Raw genomic sequence first — 23,262 nt, forward strand, 5'->3', positions numbered from 1 at the left:
GCACTAAAGTTCCTCTTTGGGAACTTCTTTGAGAACTTCTTTGAGTAGACCTTGATAGATCACTTTGGATGTGGAGTTGCTCTGCAGGAGACATTAATGAGCAGGTGAACTTTGGGGCAAGAGTAGATGAGAGGTAGGGTGGAGGGGAAGCGGGGTGGGACCACACTAGAGCCCATAAGGAAATGTGGACAAGAGATACAGTCGTATGGCACGGTGGCCAAAAACCTTTCTTAATTTTAATTTTTAAATCAGCAAGGCTATCTATTATTCCATCTTAACTTATTTGTATTGCTGTAATGGAAACCCCTTGCAGATCCCAAACCTCCAGTTTGTGGGTTTTTCTTTTTTTCTCCACAAGCAAGAACGTGGCTAACTTTAAACCAGCTCAATGTACTGTAAGATATGAAGCAGATCAAAGAATTTAAGGAACAGCTGGCTGCTCCCTGGAGACCCAGCTGGCTTACCAGTCCCCACATCCAAAACCCGGGAAGCCGGCTTCCACTCAGCCTGTTGGGCAGGATGCTCAAACATTCCTCAAGGAGGCTGTTGGACAGACAAAACCAGAGACGTCCACCACACCAGCCTCACTCCAGCATCTCCTGTGAGTGGCATGTGGCGGAGGAAAAAGGGGAGCAGAGACGCGTATTCTGGTCCTGAGCAGTAGAAAGAAGGGAACAGCCACAGACAGAGCTCTGTGGACACAGGAGCTCAGAACCAAAGGTGACCCTGAGAAATGCACTTGAAGCCTCTAGGGAGCTCACTAGAGCTTCTCTAGCATGTTGGAAGGGACTTGAATCAAGTTGTATGAAAGATCTAGATTCTATATCATTTCCCTTACCCCATCCCTTAAGCTGTGACTCTACTGGGCCTGTGAGATTAATGATGACCTGAAATATGGGACAAAGACAGGGACAGCAGCTCTGAGGTCATTGCCTAAGCAGCCAGTGGGTGCCTCCCATTTAAATATAAGAGGGGGCCCATTCTCTAACAACCCTTCCATCAGAAAGACCTTCAGTAACCTGGAGCTAGGACTTTGGAATTAAGAAAGGACTTTTTGAGATCCTCATTCACTCATTTTATTTACCTGCCCACTGGGATGCTAAATGAGGTGGTCCCCAGACCAGCAGCATCAGATCAGCCTGGGAAACTTGCTAAAAATGCAAATTCTAAGGCCCCACCCCTGAACTACAAAGTCAGAAATTTAGGGCAGGGGGAATCTGCATTTTAATCATCCCACCAAGTGCTTCTGGTACAGGCTCAACTTTAGGAACAACCCTTCTGTGGGATTTGCCCAAAGTCACAGATGGTTAATGAAAGAGCCAGAAGATTCCCAGTCAATGTGTCTTTTATGTCTCATTCAAATCTCTTTCCTGAAATCTGGTCATTTCTGTCCTTTAAGCACTAAGTAGTACTGCTTCATTCCAGTTACCTCTGCATCTGCGCCCCAAGTGGTAGATTCTTTTACACTCTGCCCCTAGAATTAGGTCACTGTTGCAAAGATTTGTTTTTTCCCCATTTCTACAAAGTCAATACTGACTGTTGTTTTGGTGGTAGTCTTCCTCCACTCATTTCCTTTGAAATCATAAAGGAGGGAATCAGTCAGGGTCCCATTTCTTCCTCAACCACCCTCTTGCCAGTAACTTCAATTCTTCTGTTCCTACTAGTGCCAGTTCTAGGATGTCTTTTTTTTTTTTTTTTTTAAGTAGGCTTCACACCTAGTGTGGAGCCCAGCTCGGGTCTTAAACTCATGACCCTGACCTGAGCTTAGATCAAGAGTAGGATGCTTAACCGATTGAGCCACCCAGGTGGCCCTAGGATGCCTCTTAAACTCCAGTGCTTCAAGGTCATTCAGAGAAGGACCTAGGGACACTTTCTCGCTTCATGGCGCTGCCTAGCATCATGGAAGAGTCAGTGTACCATCTCAAGCTTCATCCAAAGGAGTACATGTTGACATCAGCTTATATAAATGGAGTCATTTCTTCCATTGCAACATTTTCTCCATTTCTCCTAGTCATTCCCTTCCCAGCACCTTAACAAGTCAGTCCCCCAGAAGATGTTTTAGGAAGGACCGAAAGAGTGAGACTTTTGGTAGGACCTTCATGACCAATGTGGATTTTTGTCTTCAAAGGAATCCATGGCCATCTTGTTCTTCTTATGGAGTTAGGGCACCTTGTGACCGACAGCACTTTCCTATGATCGCCTACATGCTTCCAGATCAATCTAGGCCCTTCTATCTTGACACCCTCATGGAATATCCTGGAACATCAATAATAGAGCCAAATTCCAAAACCACATAAACCATAGGAAAATCACAGGAAAAGAGTGGTGGCTTACTGTGATAGACACTAGTCTCGGGAAAAGTGAGTATAAGCTATCACCAGGCAGTGACTAAGGGAATCACAAAATCTAGGCTGCTGGAGGTCTGAGACGCAAAAGGAAGGGAAATGCCAAAGCTGGGTTGGGTTACAGGTAGGGCTGTCCGACCCCCACCCGAATGCTGAGTATTACGTCCTTGCATGTGGGTGAGTGTCCTGTTTTAGGGTTGCTTCTGCATGTTTGTTCTTCCTGCACATCATACCCTCTAGGGACAGCCCTGCCACTGTGGTCTTCCAGGTTTTTTTTTTCTTTTCTATAAAATTTTAAAACAAAATAGGTAACATAATATAACCAACCAGTTCTCTGTTTGGAGGCATTTATATTCTTCACTGCATTGCCTTTGTAGTACATTCTATCCCCTATCAATATAAAAATAATTACATGTGTTCCATTTATTTTTCAGATTTTATTTTTTTTAATGTTTATTTATTTGAGAGAGAGTGTGTGTGTATGCAGGCATGTGCATGAGTATTGGGCAGGCACAGAAAGAGAGAGAGAGAGAGAGACAGAATCTCAAGCAGGCGTTGAGCTGTCAGCACAGAGCCCAATATGGGGCTCAATCCCACAACTCTGAGATCATGACCCTAGCCGAAATCAGGAGTCAGATGCTTAATGACTGAGCCACCCAGGAGCCCCTAAGAATTTATTTTTGAGTGATCTCTACAGTCAGTGTGGGGGCTCGAACTTACAACCCTGAGATATAGAGTCACACACTCCACCTAGTGAGCCAGCCAGGCACCCCTATTTATTCCATTTAATGTTCTGGTCCCAAATCCTATTTATATGACTTTAATATTAGCACACATGGATGGGTTCCCTTTGGTTGCATTTGTCTATGATGTTTTTGCCCATTCCATTAACCTGCACTGTCATTTTCACTTTGTGTGTGTGTGTGTGTGTGTGAGAGAGAGAGAGAGAGAGAGAGACAGAGAGACAGAGACAGAGAGAGAGAGGACACCACATACACATTCATTTTGTAAACAGCTCATGGTTATATTTCTTTTCCCCCCCACTTAATCTGAAGGTTTTTGATAGAGACTTTAAAGCCATTCACATCTATCATGACATAAATTATACCTGGTTTTTCTGTAAATTTGTTTATGGTTTCTATTTTCACTGCTTCCTGATTATTTCTCTCTTTTTTTACTATAGTAATAAAATTTACTTTTGTCCCCCATTTATAATTTGGAAATTACATACCTTTGTGTTTTTTACTTGGGCTTACTTAATTTAGGATGTACAGATATATTTGAATTCTATTTGTGCACTCATTAAAAAAACATAAATATATTTGCATTTTTAAGGTTCAAATAAGACTTTATGTAAAGTGAAAAGAGGATTTCCCCAATCTCATTGCCCTCCGCAGAGAACCACTGACCTAACTCTGATGAGTATTTATCTGGACCTTTTTCTGTATATATATGTGTGTGTGTGTGCGCGCACGCACGCGTGTGCACGCGTGCACATGCACAGATTTGTAGATTTTTGAAAAACACAAATGGGATCAATATACACTGATTACTATTTGCTTTTTTATTTCATAATATGTTGCTTTGTAAATAAATGGATACAATACTGTATCAGTCCTAACATATTGTCACATGTAACAGCTGTCTATGAAATAGATTTACCTAATTTGTTTAACCATTCCTGTGCTCCTAGATGTTTAAATAGATTCCTATTTTTCACCACTACAATTTAAAAATTTTATAAAAATAAAAAAATATTCTTTTATATCCATCTTTGTGCACCCATGCAATATTGCTATAGTATTAACACACAAGTGAAATTACTGAGTCCAAAAAAAATGTACACTTGAGTTTTTGATAGCTACGATCAAATTATCCTTCCAAATATCATACCATTATACAGTTTCAAAACTTGATGGGAATGTCTGTAGCCTCATATCCTCACTAATGCTAGCTTTTAACAATCTAAAGGTTTTGCTATGTGATGGCTGAAAATGAGATTATGGTATTGCTGTAATTCATAGCACACTGAGTGACAGCGAGACTGTGAATCTTTTCATGTTTATTGACCATTTGGTTCTTTCTGTGAACTCTGTGTACTTTTATTTTGCCCTGTACTGCATGTACTTTGCCCCTTTGCCTGTTCTATTAATTACCTTTATTTTTTAGCAGTTTAAAACAACCTAGATTTATTACTTCACCATTTCTGTGGGTTTTATTCACCTTTTTTCAGATTAATGTGTAGCCATTCTTTGTATTCTGTGTCCTAAGTCTTGGTCTGTTACATATGCTGAAATTACATATTCACCGAGTCTGTGTTTTTATTTATTTATTTTTGTTTATAGTGATTTTTATTTGTTTATAGTGAGGTTTGTCCTAGAAAAGTTTGTGGTCATCATGCATCTGTGTGTCTTTCCTTTCAAAGCTTCTAGGTTTCACGTCTTCCTTCCCTATCACACAATAGTAAGGACAGTTTACATTTTTTTTTCAAAGTTACTTTTTAGTTCATATTTTAAATTTTACATACATGGGGCGCCTGGGTGGCTCAATCGGTTAAGCACCAGACTTTGGCTCAGGTCATGATCTCGCGGTCGTGGGTTCAGAGCCCCGCATTGGGCTCTGTGCTGACAGCTCAGAGCCTGGAGCCTGCTTCAGATTCTGTCTCTCTCTGCCGCTTCCCTGCTCATGCTCTGTCTCTCAAAACTGAATAAACATTAAAAAAATTTTTTTAATTTACATACAGTAAAATTCGCTCTTTAGTGTACTACTCTATGAATTTTTCAACCTTTTTTTTAAAGTTTAGAGACAGGAAGAGAGAGCGCGCATGCAAGTGGGGAAGAGGGAATGGGAGAGAGACAGAAAGAGATAGAGAGAGAATCTTAAGCACACTCCACACTCAATGCAGAGCCTACTACAGATTCCCAAATTCATCCATGTCTTTCTTCCCACCCCCAACCACTGATCCGTTTTCAAGGATTTCTCATGTCAATGAAATCATAAAGTATGTTTCCTCTGACTTCTTTCACTTAGCATAATGCATATGAGATTCATACATGTTGTTGCATGTATTAGCAGCTTGGTATTTTTATTGCTGAATAGTATTCCATTGTATGGGGGTACCACAGTTTGCTGCTCCATTCACCAGCCAAAGGGCATTTGGGTTATTTCCAGTTTGGGGCTATTATGAATAAAGACTTTACGAACATTCACATAAAGGTTTTGGGTGAATGTAAGTGTTCATCTCTCTTGTTTAAATCACTCAGAGAGGGACAGCTGGATCATATAGTGTGTGTATATTTAATAAACACCAAACTGTCTTCCAAAGTAACTGTACTATTTTGCATTCCCACCTGCAGAACATGAGACTTCCAGATGCTCAGCAGTTAGTATTGTCAGCTTTCAAAAAAATATTCTAAAAAGTGTATAGTGGCAACTTATCGTGGTTTTAACTCGCAGTTCCCTCAACTAATCATGCGGAACATCTTTTGTTGTATTTATTTGTCATCCATATGTATTATTTGCTGAAGTGTCTGTTCACATCTTTTGTCTATTTTTAAGAGGGGGTTATTTATTTTTTAGTATTGAATTTTATTTTTTTAATGGTTTTTATTTATTTCTAGGAGAGAGAGAGAGAGACAGCGTGAGCAGGGGAGGGTCAGAGAGAGAGGGAGTCACAGACTGAAACAGGCTCCAGGCTCTGAGCTGGCAGTCAGCACAGAGCCCGACGCGGGGCTCGAACCCATGAACCGCGAGATCATGACCTAAGCGAAAGTCGGTCGCTTAACCGACTAAGCCACCCAGGCGCCCCTTTAGTATTGAATTTTAAAAGTCCTTTATATTTTTTCAGCACAAGTCCTCGGTCAGATATATAACATGGCAACATTACTCCCAGTCTGTGGCTTGTTTTCTCAATTTTTTTTTAACAGTGTCATTTGCAGAGAAATGTTTAACTTTGACAAAGTCAAATTTAGTTTGTTATGGAGCATGCTTTTTGTATCGTATCGAGGAAATCTTTGCCTAATCCAAGTTCACAAAGATTTTTTTTCTAGAAATTTTATAGTTTGGGATTTTACATTTAGGTCTATGATCCATTATTAGTTACTTTTGTATAAGGTGGAGGGTCTGAACTGAGGTCCAATTTTTGCATATGGACATCCAGTTGTTCGAGCACCAACAATTGAAAATATTCTCCTTTCTCCACTGAATTGTGTTTGCACCTTTGTCAAAAACCAGCTGGCCAATTTGATCTATTTCTGGACTCTCTCTTCTGTTCCATGAATCCCGTGTCTATCTTTTTACCACATCACAGTACCACACTGTCCTGATCTCTGTAGTTTTATAATAGCTCTTGAAATCAGATAGCGTGAGTCCTACAGCCTTGTCTTCTTTTCCAAAACTGGTTATTTTAGTTCTTCTGTCTTTCCATATAAATTTTAGATATGCCATCTAACGACAAAAAAAATTAAAATAATCCTACTGGGATTTTGATTAGTCTTGCATTGATCCATACGTTAGTTTTGGGAGGATTGGCACCTTTACAATATCACATCTTCCAATTGGACACAGTCTTTGTTTAGGTATTTAGTATCTTTCATCAGAGTTTTATAGTTTTAATTACACAGAAAATGCATGTTTTGTTAAATGCATCCTAAATATTTCATTGGGGGGGTGGAACTAAAGTGATGCTATTTTTGGTGATAAATAATATTAATTTTATTTTGATTTTTATTTGTTCATTGTGAGTATATAGAAATGCTATTGATTTTTGTCTATTGGCCTTGTATCCTGCAATCTTACTAAAATTACTCATTAGTTCTAGTAATTTTTTGACAGATTCTTTCTGATTTTCTAAGTAGATAATCGTGTCTGAAAATAGACAGTTTTATTTCTTCCTTGCCAAGCTGTACACTTTTCCTTGTGTTATCGCCCTAGCTGAAACTGCCAGCAGAAAGCTGAATAGAGGTGGAAGAGTAAATATCCTTGGCTTGTTTCCAATCTCAGAAAAATAACTTGGTCCTTCATTATTAAGTTCAATGTACTTTTTTTTTTTTGATAAATGACTTTTTCTCAAATTAAGGAAACTCTTTTCTATTGCTAGTTTCCTAGGTTAAAAATTTTTTTAACGTTTATTTATTTTTGAGAGACAGAGTACGAGCAAAGGAGGGGCAGAGAGAGAGAGAGGGAGACACAGAATCTGAAGCAGGCTCCAGGCTCTGAGCTGTCAGCACAGAGCTGGACATGGGGCTCAAACCCATGAACTGTGAGATCATGACCTGAGCTGAAGTCAGATGCTTAACTGACTGAGCCATCCAGGTGCACCCCACCCCCAATTTTTTAAAAATTGGAATATAGTTGATACTAGTTTTCTGAGTTTTTAATCAAGGGATTTTGAATTTTGTCAAATACTTATTCTATATCTATTGGAATTATTACCCAGTACTTTAAAATCTGTATGCTTAGATCTCTAATCCACCTAGAATGTATTTTTATATTGTATGTGGAAGTGAACTTTATTTTCTGGCAAATAATTGTTGAAACCCTTTAACACATTGTCTATCATTTCCCCACTCATTTGAAATGTCACTTTTCTTGTACATTGAACTCTCATAAATACACGTTTCTGGACCATCTCTTTTGTTCCATCAATTTATTGGTCTGTTCCTCTGCCAGTCTACACCGAGTCAATTACCAAATACTACCTGCTGGAAAATGTCATTCCTGCCATTTTTCTTTTCTAGGTGAATTTGAATCACCTTGCCAGATTGCATACAGAACCCTGTCGATATACTGTTGAGGACAGTATTAACATTATAAATTTGGGGAAATTACTATTCCGTGGCACTGAGCTTTTCTGTTAAGAAACAATATGTATTTCCCCATTTTATTCAGGTCTCTTTGTATGAACTTCAATTCCATTGCATACTTTCCCCCATGAGTATCTTTATATAGTCATCTTACCAATATCTTACTAGTTCAAAAGTTTCTGACTTTTCTTGGATTTTTCCATTTAAATGGAAATATCATTTGCCCAAAGTGACAATTTTGTATCTTTCTTCCAATATTTATATCCCACTTTTTTTTTGCCTGTTTTTTTTTTTCATTATTGAGTTTAATGGGTATCTAGTTCAATGCTAAATGTGCTAGGAGCTATTGTTCCTCATTTTAATGGGAATGCTTCAAGTATTTCATGATTAAGCATTGTTTGTCGTAGATTTTTGGTAGAGACACCTTTTCAAATGTAGGATGCTTTATTCTATGACCCAGTTACTAAGATTTCCTTTTTAAAGTAGGAATATGTATTGCATTTTATTAACTCTTTTGGGGGGTACCTATTCAGATAATCATCTTTTTTCTCTTCAGAGAATACAATTAATTCTACCAATGTATTTTCTATTTTTTTTACTACTCTTGGTCTCCTGGGATAAGCTCAATTTGGGCATGATGCAATATTCTTTTAATATCTACTAGATGTGATATGCTAACAGTTTATTTAGAAATGTATTTATGTTCATCAGTGAAATTAACTTTTTTTTCTTAAAACTGGTGTTCATCTGATTTTAGAACTAGGGTAATATCTACCTCTTAGATGATTGAAAAGCTTTCAATCTGTTTTATGGGCTAGAACCATTTATATAACTTGGGAAATATCTTTTTCTTTGTTTTGGTAGCTTTAGATTGCAAAACTACTTGGGTCTGGTGCATTTTAGGTTTTTTTTAGTAGATTTCAAATTATTTTCCATTTATTTTTGGGTGATGGTCCATAGGTTTTCTCCTGCTTATTGAACGAGCTTTGGTGATTTATTTGTACTTTTATGGATCAAACATTTCATTTTAATTTTTAATTGCATTTATTTAAAATTGCACATAGCAGTCACTCAGCTTTTCCCACATATCTTGTTCCTTTATTATTTATATCTCCTTTTTTTTTTCTTAACCTCATTCACCAAGAATTCATCTATTTTATTGGTCTTGACAAAGAAGTAGTAATTGGTTTTAGTAATGAAGCCCAATCTTTCTTATTTCATTAATTTCAACATTTGTTCTTATTCTCTTTCTTTTTTATTTCTTTGGGCTTATTTTTCCTATTTCTAGCACTCAAATAAAATGCTTAGTTTGTTTATTTTCACAATTTCTGTTTTCTACAAGCACTTAAGGCTGTAAATCTTTCCATTTGCACCATTTTGGCAGCATGCGCTAGTCTTGGAAATGTAGTGTGCTCATTTGTTCATTCCTAAGTAGTTTGTAATTTCAATTTTAATTCCTCTTTAATCCAAGTTAATTAGAAGTGTGCTTTCTCATTTTCAAGAGGATAGAGTTTTTGTGCATGTGCCTGTCACTTTTTACTTTTTCTTTTTGTTAAATAATTTTACACATCTGGTCAGTGGATGTAGGTGTATAATTTCTACTTTATAGAATGGATTTAAATTTTCTTTGAAAATATCCCATATCCGTTAAAAATACATATCTGCATTATTTCTTGAGTACAAAAGTTTCTTAACAATGTTAATTGACTCTTGTATAGCCTTTTTAAAATCTCTACTTAAAATACTAATTTGGTTTTCTTTGTTACATCTGTTTCTGTTAGTTTTTAATCCCTGGGTCACGTTGTTTCAGGAGTTTTAGGCAGACAGCACACAGCGCTTTAGGCTTGGGGATGCTCGTTCTGTGACTGCTGACACTCAGACCTAACTCTTGCATCTTATTTTTGTATTCTGTTCACCACATTTTGTTATTTCCTTTTTCTCCTTACCCTTTAAAAAAATTTTTTTTAATTTTTTAAAATTTATTTCTGAGAGAGAGAGGGAGACAGCATGAGCAGGGGAGGGTCAGAGAGAGAGGGAGACACAGAATCTGAAACAGGCTCCAAGCTCTGAGCTGGCAGTCAGCACAGAGCCCGACGCGGGGCTCGAACCCACAAACTGTGAGATCATGACCTGAGCCAAAGTCGGATGCTTAACTGACTAAGCCACCCAGGTGCCCCTCTCCTTACCCTTCTGATAAATTGATGACATTTTCCTATATTTTTTCTTATATGGTTAGAAAGTGGTATATCCTAATTCCAATTTTCCTGGCGGTCACTCTAATGTTTAAGCATATACTTACACTTGTTTTATAAAATCTATACCTTCAATTAATAAATACAACTAAGCTTCTCTCTGAAGCAGTCGAAAATCTTTTCATGCTTTTACTTTTCTCCTTTGCCCCTGATACCACTCAAGTAAAATCCCATTGGAGGTTGTAATTCCAGATTGTACCCCCATCCCCATACTCTCCTCAGTCAGTAATGATTTTAAACTTCGCTACAAGTTTTGCTGTGTTTTGTGTCCCTCATGCCTTCCTCTTTGATTCATTTTTCATTTTCCTGAAATACACTGTTTAGTTATTCGTCCAGAGAGGATGCTTGAGTGGTATATTTTCTGAACGCTTACATTTCTGAAAGTGTTTTTATTTTGCTCTCACACTTGAATGATGATTTCACCTGGGTATAGAATTCTAAGTTCAAAATAATTTTCCTTCAGAACCTTGAAAGCTTTGCTCCATTGTCTCCCTGAATCCATTGTTGCTGAAGAGAAGTTTTCCATCCTAATGGCCACGTCCATCACTGCTCTCCTCTTCAGGGACTAGAGAGCAGACTAAAAGGAACGTTCAACTGGGTGCTCCTAGGGCTGGGTCCCCAGTTCATGCCACTTCTCAATCACTCATTCATTTAGCAAATATTTTTGTGCATGTCATCTTCCAGGCTCTGTACTGGGATTTGTTTTTAACTAAAATATTTCATGCACACAGGAAAGTACAGAGAGTCATATAGCAAATGGGAATGTACCCACCATCCATATTGACAAATCTTATCATTTTGCTTTATTTGCTTTCGGTTTTTAAAGAAACAAATAAAATGCTAAAGAATACCTTGAAATCCCATTTCTTTTCCTTTGAAACCAGAGATAACTGTCCAAGATTTGGTGTCTATCATACTCACTAATGGATTATACTTGTAGTATATGGATATACTATGGCTATCTAGGGACAAACAATATATCGTAACTAATAAAGTGCTTACTACATGCTTACCGATAGTCTAATTACGTTACATATGTTAACTAGTTAAATTCTCACCATGACTCAGTGAAGTAGGTACTATTGCTGTCTCCTTTTATAAATGAGAAATTACTTCATTAAAGTCACACAGCAGCCGACCAGCTAAGCGACAGCAGCAAAACCTGGTAGCTTGGCCACAGAGTTTGTGCCATTAACAACTGTAACACGCTAATTTGGCAATAATTCCCATGTACTTAACCTTTGTGTAAATGCTAATCATATTAGACACACTCTTCTAAAATCTTCGGGCTTTTTTCCTGCCCTAACTACTGAGCAGAAAACATTATCTACGATCCAGCTAGTATGGGTTCATAATTTCTTTTTACCACCACAGAAAACTGTCTTGCATTTTTACGAATCTTTAGATTGTTTGAAAAACCTGTAGCAAACGCTACTCCAAACATATTTGCGGGCTCCCTGCTCTGCAACAAGGGCCAAGGACAAGAATTTCTCTAAGGTATATACCGAGGCATGAAATTTCCAAGTCACAGGGGATACACCTTGTCATCCTTCCCGGTTATTGTCAAATTGCTGCACTAACTTCTATTTCTCCAAGTGGAAGGAGCCAGGCTTCTGTCTTGTGCCACGATTCGAATCTGGCTTGAATCTGACTCTGCATATATTGCTGAACTATTGGGCTATTATACTTAGAACCTTCTATTGCCTGCTTTTTTTTTTTTTTTCCTGTCTTAATATAGATACCTCAGTTGGGACTTTGCTCTCAGTCTCATTATGTAAAAATATTTACTGATTATTTACTATGTGCTAATTCCTCCTGTCAATGGTTATTTTTTAAAGCACACAACACTGCAGGCACTGAAAAGCATTTGAAACGAGTCTAATAAAGGCTCACCTGTTTTTCATAAGGTCATGTGTACTTCACTTAGACTTGTAAGTTAACACGAGCCTGAACGTACCATGCAAGAAGGCTAGCTGTGTTTAAAAGAAATCTGACAGCTAAAAACACAGGCACTTCTACCAAGCGTTGAAACTGAATCTAAAACAATAGACTTAAATTATTAGATTATGTAAAACAGAAAATACTCAAGGGGCGCCTGGGTGGTTCAGTTGGTTAAGCGTCCGACTTTGGCTCAGGTCATGATCTCATGGTTTGTGGGTTCAGACCCTGCATCAGGCTCTATGCTGACAGCTCAGAGCCTGGAGCCTGGTTTAGATTCTGTGTCTTCTTCACTCTCTCTGTTCCTCCCCCACTTGTGCTCTGTTTTTTTCCTAAAAAAAATAAACCCAAAAAAACAAATGTACACTTAAAAATTTTTTTAAAAAAGAAAATACTTGGGGCACCTGGGTGGCTTAGTCAGTTGGGCAGCCGACTTCGGCTCAGGTCATGATCTCATGGTTCGTGGGTTCGAGCCCCGCATCGGGCTCTGTGCTCAGAGCCTGGAGCCTGTTTCAGATTCTGTGTCTCCCTCCCTCTCTGACCCTCCCCTGCTCACACTGTCTCTCTCTCTCAGAAATAAATAAAACATTAAAAAAGTCTTTTAAAGAAAATACTTGATTTTTATAGTTTAATACTAAATTTTTAAAGTACTTTAAAATACGTAGTGTCTTATTATCATTATACTAAAAATGTGTTATATAGAGATAATTATATGTAGCATTTTGAGAAACTCTACCAAGAGCTGGAATTCCTGTCCTCCAGGAGTTACTTACACAAATATGTCGCTTTTTTAAAAGACTCTTTTATTCTGTTGCTCAGCCAGGGATACATCTCTGACTGCAAAACCTTCAGACTCCGAGATCTGACAGCTGGTGTAGTATCTCCACCGAGATGTCCACACAGCACCTCAAAGTCTCCAAAACCACATTCCCACTTTCCACCTCCCATATCCTGTTTCTTTGAAAGTCTTCATCTCAAAAGAAAAAAAAAAATACATATTCTTCAAGTTGCTGTGCTGAATTTCTTGGACTCCTTCCCTTCTCTTGTATCCTGCGCCTAACATAGGGGCAGGCAGGTATCCCACACGCTCACTGCAAAAGACAGCCAGACTCTGACCACATCTCCCCACCTTCCCCGCTACCACTCTGGTCTAAGGCATCATCATCTTCTGCTTGGATTTCTGCAGTGGGTAACTCATTGCTCCCGTTTCCACTCCTGCCCACGCTCCAGTCTATTTGCTACACAGCCACAGGGTGAACCTTGAAAAAGTAATTCAGATCATGCCACTGCTCAGAATTCTCCTTAAGACTCTTTACATGGGTTTATAAGGTCAAATATCATCTGCCTCCCACCTATCCATATCCCTGAACTCATTCATCTCTCCCTGCTCTTCCTATCTCTTTCTCTTCACCTACCCTGCTTCAGCCGTGAATTGGCAAAATAATGACTCCCCAAAGATGCTGATATCCTAAAACCCAGAACCCAGGAATGTGTTACATTATTATAGTAGTTTGATCAAATATGATGGTGGTTTGAATTAGGGCATTGGCAAGATAAGAAAAGTGAATGGCCAAGATATATTCCAAAGGTAAAATGAACCTGACGTGAAGATGAACTAAATGCAGGGGCCGAGAGTGAGGTGTCAAGGATGACCCCCCATTTCCTGGCTTGAGGGACAGGCTGGATGAAAGTGCTATTTCCCGAGACAAGAAAGAATGCAGGAGGAGTAGATTTGGGGTCACAAGCACAAATTCAGCTTTTGAATATATTCAGCTTGTGCTAACTATGAGACATCACAACTATCGAGTAGTCAGAGGGATTTAGGATGACCTGGCATCTCTGGGAACTAGACCTGGTGACAAGATTATGACTTCCTATGTTGTTGGTATACAGGTGTACCTAAAGTCATGAAACACGTTCAAAATTACCTAGAATAGATAAAAGAGAGAGGAGGGCACTGTATAGAACTCTGTAGAACTTTACACTTTAAATATTAGGTAAAGGAAGAGAAATGAGCAATTAAGACTGAGAAGGAACAGTTAGAAGGATGGAAGTAAGCCCAAAAGAATGCAGTTTCACAGAAGCCAAAAGAGAATGTTTCAAGGATTACTCAACTGCTCTTGAGACCTTCTAGTAATTTGAGGATTGGATTTAGCAACATGGATCAATGTTGATTTTTTTTTCTTTTTTAGAAAAGAGGGCTTTTTTAAAAAAATTGTGGTAAAATATACACAACATGTACCAGTTTAACCATTTTTAGGTCTAGAGCTCAGTGGCATTAAGTACATTCACGTTGTTGTGTGCCAATGTTGCTCTTAGCAAGAATTTCTGTAGCAAAGTGAGGGCTACATTTTGGAGCAATTTTAGTAAGATGTGGGGTAAGAAATTGGTGAGAATAGAGAACATATTTGGCTCTTGAGATACCTGGCTTTGAAAGGGAATGTGGCTATGTGGCGATAGCTATAGGAGAATGGAGAGTTGAGAGATAAATATTTTTATTTATTTTTGAGAGAGAGAGAGACAGAGCTTGAATGGGGGAGGGGCAGAGAGAGAGGGAGACACAGAATCCAAAGCAGGCTCCAGGCTCTGAGCTTGTTAGCACAGAGCCCAATGCGGGCTTGAACCCACAAACCCCAAGATCATGAACTGAACTGAAGTCGGACGCTTAATGAAGTGAGCCACCCAGGCGCCCCACTTGTTTTTTGTGGGGGGAGATATTAGTCCATTATTGAATGTTGGTTCAAATTATTCTGCAGAGAAGGAGAGACAGAAAATGCTGGAGAAGAGAGGGCATATGTTATGGATTGTGGACTCTGAGGGGCCAGAACTCATGACAAATAGCTGACCTTTGCCAAAGGGTGGGAAGGAAACGGCGCAGATGCAAACAGGTTTGCGATATTTCTGGGAATGCAGAATATCTGTTTGAGACTGGTAATCATGAATGAACAGCGATACTAACCTGTCCATTTATATATTCCTATTCATTTATGCCCTATTTATAGAATGTCTACTATGTGTCCCCTCTGAGCCACTTGTGACCAAAGGGAGGGACAGGTCAGCCTCTCAAGGCCTTCAGGAACATCTCTTTGATGTTGCTCCTGAAAACCTTTGGAGTAGGCTTAGGAAGATACTGTTTGCTGTAACATTTATTTCAATACCACAGTATACAATATGCTGAGAAATTGTCCTTTTTCTACTTTCCATTTCAAATAACCCCCCATTCTACTTCCAGAGCCAATTCCTGAGAGGTTACTAATGTGCCCTGGTTACAGAATAGCTCACATGATAGAATACCATCTGCATAGGGACCCCAAAGTCTCTCATCAACGTGAACAACTGACGCCCTGTTCATTATCCAGCGAATCCCTTAATCCCAAGAAGCCACAATCAACAACAAGAAAACTCCCCTCCCTTCGCAGAGCAACTCGCTATGTATAAGGCATCTCCCCTCTGCAATTTCCTCCCATTCTGCTGCTTCTCAGCCAGAGAAACACTCCCCCCACCACCCTGCCCAGGGGGTCCTCAGAAACTGGGTGTCTGGCCCTGGAACTGGACAAGTTCCTTCAGCAACTTCCAAACCAGTATTCATGTTTCAACCCCAAGCCCCTCATTTGCATTGCTTTTCCCAAAATTCAAGTGGATCTCCTAGACAATTTACAACAGCAGCACCACAGCCATAATTTGCTTATGTTTTCAGAAAAACATAAGCAAATGCCTGCACTCCAATATAAACTCCACGAGGGCAGGAAATTTTAATTTTTGTTGTTGTTTTTCACTAATGAAACTCCCGATTCCTAGAAGAATGCTTTGTATATGGAAGGCCATCAGTGTGAACTGACCAAGGAATGAAATATCTAGATCATATGCCAATGCTACAGCAGAACTCCACCAGCAACAGGTTTCCAGATCCTAATAACATTCATTAAAAATCACTTCTTTTCTGGGGCGCCTGGGTGGCTTAGTCAGTTAAGCGTCCGACTTTCGCTTAGGTCATGATCTCACGGTTCGTGGGTTCAAGCCCCGCATCGGGCTCTGTGCTGACTGCCAGCTCAGAGCCTGGAGCCTATTTCAGAGTCTGTATCTCCCTCTCTCTCTGACCCTCCCCTGCTCACGCTGTCTCTCTCTCTCCTAGAAATTAAAAAAAAAAAAATCACTTCTTTTCCTGGTACCATACGTACCTTAAACACAGAGGCACCTCCATTTTTTTCAGAAAAAACTTCCTTTAGGTGATTGTCTATGCAAAAGTAAATATTACCTTTTCTACACTGTTGAGAGGAAGCTTCCTGTCATCCAGGAAAAGCTCCTTTTGGAAAATTTAGTCTTTAAGAAATCACAGTGGAATTATAAAGTATTTAGAACTGAATGACAATGAAAGCACTATTTTGAAAACTTGTGGGATACAGATAAGGCAAGGGAAATTTCTCTTCAAGGGGATTTTATAGTCCCAAATTATATTTTAGAAAATAAGAGGGACACCTGGGTGGCTCAGTCGATTAACCAACCAACTTCCACTGAGGTCACCATCTCACGGCTCGTGGGTTTAAGCCCCACATCGGGCTCTGTGCTGAAAGCTCAGAGCCTGGAGCCTGCTTCGGATTCTGTGTCTCCCTCTCTCTCTGTCTCTCCCCCTCCCCCACTGTCTTTCAAAAATAATAACTGTTGAAAAAGAGTTATTTAGAAAATAAGAAAGATTGGAAATTAGTAAGTATTTAAAAAATTTTTTTTAATGTTTATTCATTTTTGAGAGACAGACAAAGAGCACGAGAGGAGGAGGGGGCAGAGAGAGAGGGAGACACAGAATCTGAACTAGGCTCCAGACTCTGAGCTGTCAGCACAGAGCCCAATATGGGGCTCAGACCCACAAACCAGGAGATCATGACCTGAGCCAAAGTCAGTTGCTTAACCGACTGAGCCACCCAGGCGCCCCTAATGTGGTAAGTATTTGAATTAAAAAGTCTTTTTTAAAAAAGGAATAAAATATTAAACTCAACAAAAGTATGAAAGGTTAATAAAAATAAATGCAGAAATTAAACAAATATCTATATTTAAAAAGAAACAGACGTGATCAACAAAAGCTAAGCTATGTGAAAAGACTATAGACAAACCTTTACAGGTTTATCTAAAAATATAGACAAACCTCTGTTCAGACAAAAAAGAAAAAATAAAGAATTCACAAATCTATCAGGAATGAAAAGTAGTATCTAATTTTTAAAGATTGACTCAGGAAGAAATTGACAGCCTAAATAAATTAACAGTCATTAGACAAATTGAGTTGAACTTTCATATACCATCGTTTCACAGATAAGATTTCCCAAACAATCAAGGAATAAATAATACCTATCTCATATAAGCTGTTATAGAAAATACAAAAAGGGATATTTCCAAATGCATTTTATGAGGGTAATATAACCCTGATACCAAATATGGACAAAGGCAGTGCAAGAAAAGAAAATTATAAGCCCAAATTACTTATGAGCAGAGGTGCTAAAATCAAAAAGCATAAGTTATGTGGAGTGTATTTAAAAAAACAATAGCACATTATAGCAAAACAAGGTATATCTCAAAGAATTCAAGGATAGGTCTATATTTTAAAAATCTGTCAGTGACCCATTACATTAACATAACAAAGACCTACAATCATCTCAACAGTTTTAGAAAAAGCATTTAATAAAATTCAGTATTCATTGCATGGTTTTAAAATATTCCTACTTTAAACTCAACTGGGACAGAAGGGAAGTCCTTCACCTGATAAAGGGCTTCTACCAAAAAATTAAAACAAATATCATGAATAATAATGATACATTAGAAAGAAATATTCTCAATGAGATAGAAACAGGAAAATAATCTTGCTCTCACTCTTACTATTTGATGATATGTTGGAGGTTCTCGCCCATCCAATGAGATAAGGGGACAGGTATCAAGAGTGTTATTTACAAATAATATGATTATCTATATAAAAATACAAGAGAAACTGCAAATAAACTGTTTGACTAATAAGGAAATTCAGTGTGTTTGCTAAAAACAAGATTGTTCTAAAATCAATAACTTCCAGACAATATCAAAAACCAATTAAAACATTTTTAAATGAGCCCACTTATAATAGCAACAAAAGCTGTAAGATACCTAGGAATAAGCCTAACAAAGAGCTACAGGAGTTTTTATAAATAAACTATGTTGTTTATAATAACTGTTATTGAACTGTTATTGAAGGATATGAAGAAATCAGAGTGATATTAAGGTATTAGATGACTCAATTTTATAAAGATATTATATTTTCCCAAATTTAACCTATAAATTTAACTCAGCAAAATACCAAGAAGGTTTTTCAATGAAAGTTGACAAACTGATGCTAAAGTTAATATGGAAGAAAAAAAGTCCAAAAGCAGCCAGTACGGTTTCAAACATGAACACAGGTGGAGGAATGGGAGAAGCCCTCCTAGACGTGAAGACTTATTATAAAGCCATAATAATTAAAACAGTGTGGTATTAGCTCAGAATTGGTTTGGTCAGTGGAAGAGGACAAGGCAGGAACATATCCATGAATAGATGAAAGTTTAATTTTCGTCATGGTGGCATGACACATGAATGCGGGAATGAAAGACTGTCCCGTAAATCAGGTCAGGAGGACAGGAGAGGGGAGAGGGAGAGTAAAATTAAATTCCTAATTTACACCATTCAAAAAGTAAGTCCCAGCGCGATCAATTTTATAAATGTGAAGAGCCAAACTTTAAAATATTAAGACAAAAAGGCTATTTTCATGGAATCAGGTATGCAGAGAATTCTTTCTTAAGGCACAAATGACACAAATTATAAAGAGATCAAGGAATATGACCACATTTTACATTTTCTATAGTACAAAAGACATCAAAAGCAGTCAAAAGAGGAGCCACAGACTGAGACAATGTACTGTTTATCTGTATAAACTCCTATCAAACAGGGAAAAAAAACGAATATATATACAGCCCATTGAAAAAATGGGTGAGGTCTGTAAAAAAACAAATCACAGACTGGAAACCTTAATAGCCAATCAATATATGAAGAAGTGCTCGACCCCACTAGCGGTGAGGGAAACGCAAATAAAACAACAAGAAGCTGGGTTTTTAAAAAGTCAAATTGTCAGAAATTAGAAAATTCTGAATCAAGAAAGTGATGTGAGGGGAACAAGAACTCTCACATGCTGCTTGTGGATGTGTAAATCAAAGAACCATTTGGCAGTTTCTAATAAAACTGAAATTGTGCATGTAGCCTAGCAATTCCCCATCAAGGTAGATACAGAGAGAAATTCTCACATATGTGCAAGGGACACATGTACACGCATGTTTGTATTAGCATCGCTTCCAATACTGGCAGCAGCTTAAATATTCATCAATAGGGGAATGAATAAACCGGGCACATTTATATGCATGGATCTAGAATATAGCAATTAAAATGAATGAACTGATTTATATTTATCAACATGGAGATAAAGAATAAAAACATTCCATGAAGGGGGAAAAAAAAACCCACGTCAGAATATGTACAGTCTGACACCACACATGTACATTTAAAAAATCAAATGAAACAATATTCTGTATTCTTAAGGTTCATGTATAGTAAAAGTATAAAACCTAGATTGGAAAGTTACATACCAAATTCGTGATGGTGTTTGCTTTTGGAGAAAAAGGTAAAGGATGGCTTTAGGGAGGAGTACAAAGAGATTTCAATTTAATCAGAAATCTTGAACAGTTCAATTAAAAAAAAAAAGACCTGCATCAGATAGGGTAACATGTTAGCATTCACTAATTACATGACAGGTACATGGATGCCTGTGATATTCTCTCTGCATTATTAAATAGCTTTACATTTTCCCCAAATTATAAAATTAAAAGAAAAGCAGCTAGTAAAGAAGCCTCTGACAGAAATTTAACCTGTGTAGATAAATTGAGTTAATTGTCTAAAATGTTGAGACAAGGAGCTTTATAATAATCATCTGTTTTAGAGTGGCATCTCCATAAAAATAATCTAGCTGATAGCATTAATAAAACTACTGAAATGAATAAAGCAGATTCTACAGGTATCAACATGGATAGCTGTCCAAATCCTACTGAGAAGAAAAAGTAAGTTGCAAAATGATATGCACACTAGTGTACCATTTATAAAGAAAATTTAAAATACATAAGCATCAATATATATTTACATGTAAATATATATAAGTAATTAAGCAATAAAGGTATAAAAGCAAATGCTGGAAGAATATATTCTTTATAATGCTGATAACCTAAGGATGTAAGGAGAGAGAAAGTTGAACTGGGGAGGGAGATAAAGTGACATTCAACTCTATCTGGAATCTTTAATATAAATTTTAAAAAACCTGCAGCAAATAATGTACATTTGATTATTCTAGGAGGTAAATACACAAAGATATGTTATTCTTGGTATATATGTATTTTTAATTTCCAAAAGAAAAAGTACTGAAGAATTACAAATAAAATGCATATAATTCAACACTATATAGTAAAGCTTGTGTACATCAAAAACCGTGCTGTGACTATTTTTAAAAATCATCCTGTTTGCCTTTCTATGCGTTTTTAAGTTTTTAAAGATCAAAAATCAAAGGAGGAAAAAAATGAAAGCAATGAAGAAATGCAAAAATAAATTAAACCTATACCTGATTACATAAAAAGAAACCCCTCCACAATCACAATGAGCAATTCTATATCATTGGCTGCATTTTCTTATTTTTAATTTTTGTCAAAAGAAAAATAAAAGATGTTGCCTAATTGGAAACGTGACTTTCTATTATTAAAATTGTGGGAGTCCATTTTAATGTGTTTATCTCGCTGCTAGTCTATAATTTATATTTCAGCGTGGAAATTTGTTTGTATGCCAGTGACAGGTTAATGCAGTTTAAACATGCATTTTTCTTTCGTTGCTTGAATAGTTAAATCGTTACTCAAAGGATTTTAAGTTTCAATTTCAACCATGAGAGGATTCTTTGCTGTTTCAAGGTTAGAAATGTTTCTGGTTCGAAATGCTATTAATTAATGGCTACGTAGTGGATCTATTTAGGGAACTGGTACCGACTCCGAATCACAGCGGAACTGTTAAATGAGAAAACTTTTTTTGATGCAGACTTGGGGATATTTTAAATTCGGTCTGAGAGCGGTGGACAGAAATGCAATGCAATTCCAGCCCGCGTAACTAACAATCGTAATTATGAATCGAAAGACAGATCAGGTATTAGCATTTTTTTTTCCTTATAAAAAAAAGTTTCGCGGACTCCGCCGGACACCCAGCTGGCGGAGGACCAGCGGGCGGGGGGGCGCGAAGCCGGCAGGCTGCCCAGAAGTTACGATCGGGGAGTTTTCTCTTTATTAAAATTACCTGGCTCACCAGCAGAGGCAAGAAAGCGAAGACAAGATAATTTCTTAGGCTGTTAAAAATGACTTAACCCTGNGCTCCTGCGACCCGACCCGGTGCTCCGGCTCGACCCTGGGCTCAGAGCCGACCCCGGGCTCCAGCGCGGCCGATGTCTGCGGACCCGCGCACTCCTCCGGCGCGCTCGGGGTCCCCGGCGCTCCTGCCGTCTCCGGAGCGCCTGCAGCCCCCGGAGTGGCCCCCGGCGTGGCCCCTGGGGCCGGCCCCGCCCCCGCAACAGGTCCAGTCCCTCGTCGGAGGCCGGTTACACCTGCTGCCAAGCGCCATCGCTGCCCCTTTCCGGGCTGCAACAAAGCCTATTACAAGTCGTCGCATCTGAAGTCCCACCAGCGCACCCACACGGGTGAGCGCCCTTTCTCCTGCGACTGGCTCGACTGCGACAAGAAGTTCACGCGCTCCGACGAGCTGGCCCGCCACTACAGGACGCACACGGGCGAGAAGCGCTTCTCCTGCCCCCTCTGCCCCAAGCAGTTCTCCCGGAGCGACCATCTGACCAAGCACGCTCGTCGCCACCCAGCCTATCATCCCGACATGATCGAGTACCGCGGGCGCCGTCGCACTCCCCGCGTCGACCCCCAACCCACCACCAGCCTGGTGGACAGCTCTGCCTCCGTCCCCGGCCAGGAGCCCAGCCTCACCGCCTGCCTGTCTGACAGTCATTGCTGTTAGTCATCCCCGCAAGGACGATCGCCCAGACCGTTGTCCCTGCCTTTTCCTTGCCCATCCCTTTTTCCCAGAGTCATTAGACCAAGGCACAGACTGGTTCCTCTGCTCGGAGGATGGGTCCAGGCAGGCACGTTGGACCCTGGGGAGGGACTGGGGGCCCGAAAACAGCAGGAATTCTTACGAAACGTGTATCAACCTAAAGGGGAGAGGGTTGCCTCAAGACACCCCCAGGAACTGGTGAAAAAGGGATGAACCCCGGTACTCTCCAGAGTCCTGAAGATTCTCCCTTCCCTGGAACCAGAGATGTGAAACTGGAATTCTCAGGTGCCTGAGGAGCTCCCAGTCTCAAAGGACTCTAGTGTCTTACCCACTTGCCAGGGCGGACCTCGGAGAGGGTTTCAGGGGTGGCAGTCTTGGAAGTGTCCAGGACTGGGATGGTGAGAGGCCTTTGGAAACAGAAATGATTTCTATTTCTGTAAATAGCAATGTTTACTAATTTATTTTTAGTATCTTTTAACAGGGATCCCAGGTTGATGGGAGGTTGATGTCCTCCACTCCCCAATTGCCCCAGCTACCTCTGGTAGGAGAGGCCACGTAAGAGTCCATGTGAATGTATGACTGGGAGATGCTTCTTGGTGTCTGGGGAGTGTTGCAAGTCTGTTTGCAGGTCCGGTTGCGTGGTTTGGAGCCCTGCACTTGCGTCGTAGCCTTTCTTCCCATTTGGGTTCGTACCTGGGGAGGGCAACTTCCTGGCTCACTCTCACAGTGAGATTGGTTTAAGATTTTGGAAACAACCATAAAAGAACCAGAAATAAGAGTGGTCCAGGCTAGTTTCCCTTT

General features: G+C 39.2%; 1 protein-coding gene across 1 annotated transcript; it reads left to right on the top strand.

The window, feature by feature from the left end:
- Positions 1-402: 402 nt before the first annotated feature.
- On the top strand, positions 403-22,425 carry KLF14 (KLF transcription factor 14). The gene is made up of 2 exons (XM_077770733.1): positions 403-642; positions 21,751-22,425. The coding sequence occupies exons 1-2, from the start codon at positions 403-405 to the stop codon at positions 22,423-22,425; spliced, it is 915 nt and encodes a 304-aa protein (XP_077626859.1).
- Positions 22,426-23,262: the final 837 nt, after the last annotated feature.

The sequence above is a fragment of the Crocuta crocuta genome, unplaced genomic scaffold (genome assembly GCF_008692635.1).
Source record: "Crocuta crocuta isolate KB4526 unplaced genomic scaffold, BGI_CrCroc_1.0 scaffold266, whole genome shotgun sequence".
NCBI classification, from domain to species: Eukaryota; Metazoa; Chordata; class Mammalia; order Carnivora; family Hyaenidae; genus Crocuta; species Crocuta crocuta.